This window comes from Plectropomus leopardus, unplaced genomic scaffold (assembly GCF_008729295.1).
Source record: "Plectropomus leopardus isolate mb unplaced genomic scaffold, YSFRI_Pleo_2.0 unplaced_scaffold24973, whole genome shotgun sequence".
In the NCBI taxonomy this organism is placed as follows: domain Eukaryota; kingdom Metazoa; phylum Chordata; class Actinopteri; order Perciformes; family Serranidae; genus Plectropomus; species Plectropomus leopardus.
The window spans coordinates 1-5,310 of NW_024627127.1; the positions used below are offsets into that span (position 1 = coordinate 1).

Sequence of the window (5,310 nt, forward strand, 5' to 3'; positions counted from 1 at the left end):
TGTGTCTCTATAATAATAATAATAATAATAATAATAACAACAATAATAATAATAATATGGCACCTTTCAAAACACAATTGTGGTGACCCTGGTGGCTCAGTGGATAGATCAGCGCCCCACATACAGAGGCTGTGTCCTTGCTGCAGCGGTTGCGGGTTCGATTCTGGCCTTGACCTTTTGCTGCATGTCACCCCACCCCCTCTTTCACGCTTAAAAAAACTTTAAAATAAAAATCATTAAAAATAGCAAAAGTTCAGACAAGGGATGCAAAGAAAAAAGGAGACAGTGTAAAAAAAGAGGAACATTTTTAGCTTTGACTGAAAAGTCTGGTTTCTCCACGTCTGTGCTGCACGATAACAAAACGCTGCTTCGGTAAGTTTTAATAAAATTAAAATGTGCGGCAGGTTTGTGGTCCACGGCCTGATCCCAGGGGAGACATACACGTTCCGCGTCCAAGCCGTCAACGTCTTCGGCCTCAGTGAGGAGTCTCAGGAGTCGTCTCCCATCGCTGTGGAGCCAGCACTCGGTAAGAGCGACATCACGTTTATAATAAACTCTGTTACGTGAATGAAAAGTGCCTTTAAAATGCTCGTAAAACTGGTGGGTTTGAAAGAAAATGCTGGAAATGAATTTCAAAAGAAACAGATGATTATTTTGGTAAATATGTACCTGAAAACAAAATCATTTTATTATTATTCTGTCCAGGCAAGGGAGTGGAATATAGTAAGTATGAAACAGTTGATTTTCTCCCACCTGACTCACCCACGGCTCCCACTTTGTCCACTTTTCACTTTATGTGCTTTAGTCACAGATCTGCGTATTTTCAAAGTCACAGTACACTGTAGTAACGAAATGTACTACTGTAGTAACGAAATGTACTGCATGGTGCCACAGAGATCACAAAACACACTTTAACTATTTAAAACTACTGAGCAGTTATTCAGCACAGGTTTTTTAAAAATACTTTGTGGTATTTTGTCAGGTGTTATGAATCTACAGTAATTTGACAAAACAAATGCATGAAGACACACACAGCTCACAGCTAAATAATTTCAATAATCAGCACAGGCTCAGTGTAAGGGTGTCGGTAAAGTATCTCAAATGCATTTTAACCCTTTCAAACTTGAGCAGTGAGGTTTGATTTCTTGCAACAACAAAAAAATTAGAGAAGACGATAAGCAACAATTAACCAGAAATTAAGAGAAAGTTGCAAGAAAACTACCTGAAAATGAGCACAAAGCGCAAGAAAATGACTCAAAAAAGGGCTGAAAGTGGGAAAAGAATATTTTCTCTATTTCCCCCTTTTTAAAAAGCTCATTTTCAGGTCATTTTCATGTCATCTTTTACTTATTTCTTGCAATTTATGGGACATTTTTTGCCAAGTGGCCCGCTGACTTCCTGGCCTGTATTTTCAAAAGAAATCAAATCAATTTGCTGTAAAAGGCGACTGAAAGCAGCACAAGAAAACTGCTGTTGATCCAGTTTAACATTAAATATTTGTGATTTAGCAACTCCCAGCGCTCCCTTCGGCATCACCATGCTGAGCAGCGACGGCTCCTCCATAACTGTGTCCTGGAAGAAACCCAAACACAGCGGCGGCTCCAAGGTCAACGCCTACTACATCGACAAGAGAAACGCCGACAGTTTGGTGTGGAAGGAGGTCAACCTGGAGGCCGTCAAAGAGAGAATCTGCACCGTGAGTGGCGTCGATCATACAGTGAATCACACAATCATAAAACTACTTTATTTTGGGAGCTGACAGAGGTGGAAAGTACATTTACTCAAGTACTCGCCTGTCTGCAACTTATTTCCAGAGTTATGGTATCCATTATTTTTGTTTATTTTTTTAAAAAATCTGTCTGTTTTTTTATGTTTTTGCATTATTGCCTGTATTTGACAGGACATAATGTAAGTGTAAAAGTGGTAGAGAGGGGGGACGACATGCAGCAAAGGTTCGGCGCTGCGGCCACGACACCGACTTTGCACACGGGGCTCCGGCACGATCCACTGAGCTACCGAGCATTTCTATACAGTGCTCGGTGTTTAGTGTGTACATCCTCCCACTTGTGTTCGCACATGTGATATTTGAGTTTAAGTGGCTTGAGTATTTGTTCATGGAGACGATGTTTAGGTTTTGTATAGGCCTTCTTTTGTTTGTTTTGTTTGTTGTTTTTTGGGGGTTTTTTAAAGATATTTTTTCGGGCTTTTGTGGCCTTTATTAGATAGGAAAGCTGGGGAAATGACAGGAAACGGGGATGAGAGAGCGGGAATGGCAGCAGAGGTTCGCTGGTGGGATTTAAACCCAGGGGCACTGCAATGAGGACTCACAGCCTCTGTATATGGGGATGGTTTGTTTTCATTTTTACATTTTTGGAATAGATTTGGAATTAAGATTAATTCATTCATTCATTTGAAGGGCAGGGGTTTTCACAGGGTGGTATTGGTACTTTATTTCAAGTAAAGGGTCTCTGATACCTGACCCGTTATTCGTTGATAATCTTCTCACATCTCTCCCTCCTGCTGTGTTTCCAGGTTGACAATCTGAGGGAGGGAACCTTCTACGAGTTCAAGGTCCAGGCCGCTAACATGGCCGGTGTCGGCCTGCCCTCGGATCCCAGCACCCCGATGAAATGTGAAGCTTGGACCATGGACGAGCCAGGTGGGAGAGCCATCACTGCTTCTTAAAATATATATATATATAATACTAATCTACCTTCTAATTTCACATGAAGTCAGAAATATTTAACCTGTATCGCTGCAGCCAACACAGATTTCTTTTTCCTGTCGTGTTCATGTTTTTATTTTATTTTTTGTTCTGTGTTACCTCCAGGCCCAGCCTACGACCTGAGCTTCTGTGAGGTCAGAGGTCACTCCCTGGTCCTCCTGTGGAAGGCTCCGGTCTACATCGGAGCGAGCGCCGTCACCGGATATTTGGTGGACATGGCCAAGAAGGGCTCATCAGAGTTCACCACGCTGACTCAGGAAGCCGTGAACCACCGTTACCTGCAGGTAGGTCATCGACTGTCCCGATGAATTACGCTGTAACTTCGTCTGTTTTTGCCTTTTATTGACAGTTTGAGTCAGAAACTTTGTTCACGTGTGATCTGATCTCTCATCTCTCTGGTGCCGCTCTGCTTAATGTCCCAAAAAAGTATCACAAAAAGTAAAGTGAAGCAGCGTCGTGTTTTCATGCACCAACTGGCTGCCCACACAAACAAGAGAAGTAACTTCTCTATATAGTTTTAAGACCCATTTCTGTGCTCTTGCTTTTAATTAATTCCACCCTCTATTTATTTTTCATATTACGGTTGTTATTTCTGAAAAACTTGTTTTATGATTTTCATGCACTTTTACTGTTTTGACTTATGTTGTTTAATATTCATATTTCTTTTATTTGTTTTCCACCTCTGGCCTGTTCACAAATTATTCCCACAAAGTTATGGTTTCCATGTGCTGTATAATTATTATAACATATAATATATGTTTAAATGTTGTTAGGTTTTAATTGTTCCACCTCTGGCCTGTCCACAACTTATGTCCAGAGTTATCCATGTGCCTGTACAATGATTTTTATTTTATTTTCTTTTATAATATATATATCTATATAAAAATAGAGATATATATATTTAAAATAAATGTATGTCTCTATATTGTTAGTTTTTAATTTCTTAGCACGCTTGCATGTAAAGCACTTGCATGTTGCATTTTTCCTCTGCGAGTTTTGCCACATTGTACAGGTAAAGATGTTTTCTATGCTTTATTCTAATGAATGAATAAACGTGTTTCCTGCAGGTGAGCGGTCTGGAGGAAGGTGAAAGCTACGTGTTCAAAGTTCGTGCTGTTAATGCTAGTGGTGTCGGAAAAGCCTCCCAGGTGTCTGAGCCGGTCTGTGCCAAAGCTCTTCCAGGTAAAACATCTCAACACCATTTAACGTCTATTTGAATATAAATAGAGAAATAATAGACAAAAAACAGCCAAAAAAGTAATATTTACTCACAATAAAAAACATAAAGCAAAAGAAATATTCAAACACACGATGAATTGGTTTACAAATTCGAAAAGGAGTGAGAAGAAATACAAACTTATTTAATCTCAGCCCTTCTCCATAAATCGCTTAAATTTAATTAACCAGCTTCCTTATTATTATTATAAACCTATAAAACCTATATGAAAACATCCACATACCCAAAATCAAATATCCACAATTTTACATTAATATTTAAAAAGAGGAGAAAAAAATTAAACATAAAATAAAGATAAAGTAGTCAAATAAATAAAGAGAAACCCCTGTAAACACCTACTGATTGTCAAGCCCCCTCTTCACCCCTGTACCTCCTAAAAATCATGTTTTTTATATTTTTTTATTTTATTTTAAACTAATTTGTTGTTGAACATTGTTACACAGATCATTTTTTTGAATATTTCCTGGTTATTTTTAACATTAAACATTATTTAGATTTTTTTATTATTATAGAATAACAGAATTTTATTACCTAAAGAGTTACCTAAATTACCTCGATGAATGAAGACATGAGCATCATATTTACAATTTATTTTGAAGATTTTCTGTGTAATGTTTTACACAAACATGTGATGCGTGTTAACAGGCACTCAGGAGATTGTGGCCGGCGTGGACGAGGAGACCGGAGACATCTTCCTGTCCCTGGAGGCCTGCGAGATCAGCGAGACGTCCAAGTTTGTGTGGTCGAAGAACTACAAAGCCATCGGCGACTGCCCCAGGGTCGCCGTCACAGCCAAGGGCAGAACGTAAGCACGCCGAAATCCTCGACACGTCACAGAGGTCACAGAAGAAGAGATTATCTTCAAATAATGAAATACGTCACCAGAGCAAACAGCGCGTTTCCCCCTCGAGGTTTCATCTGGTTTTCTCTGTCACGCGTCCTCGCTGAGCTCACGATGATAACGAGCCACCAAACAGATCACGTCTGTCTGTTTCCAGCTCTCATTTTATAAATGAATGTTTTCAATTTATTAGTTTTTTCAAGAAACCTGTTAGGAAACGATCTGAAAAGAGAGAGGGGAAATAATAGATCCAAAAAGCACCCAAAATGAATAAATAAAAGACAGATAGATAGAAAGAAAGAAAGAAAGAAAGAAAGAAAGAAAGAAAACTATTAATCCAAGAGGGAAATTCAGGCCTCCAGCAACTCAGTACATTATCATACAAACAAAAAATACATAGAGATATAAAAGAATATATATAGAAACTCCAAGAATAAAAGGGCCATTGAATTGGTATTAAAGCGCAGAATAAAGAGCATGTGGTGTTTGTGATGAAATAAATTAATG

At 38.9% G+C, this 5,310-nt stretch overlaps 1 protein-coding gene across 1 annotated transcript; it reads left to right on the top strand.

The window, feature by feature from the left end:
* Window positions 1–393: 393 nt before the first annotated feature.
* Window positions 394–4,767, top strand: LOC121966538 (myomesin-2-like; the record flags this gene model as incomplete). Its single annotated transcript, XM_042516618.1, has 7 exons — window positions 394–526; window positions 706–723; window positions 1,509–1,696; window positions 2,533–2,659; window positions 2,831–3,009; window positions 3,793–3,907; window positions 4,608–4,767. Coding segments are annotated over exons 1-7 (920 nt in total), but the record flags the coding sequence as incomplete, so codon positions are not given.
* Between the last annotated feature and the right edge of the window lie 543 nt (window positions 4,768–5,310).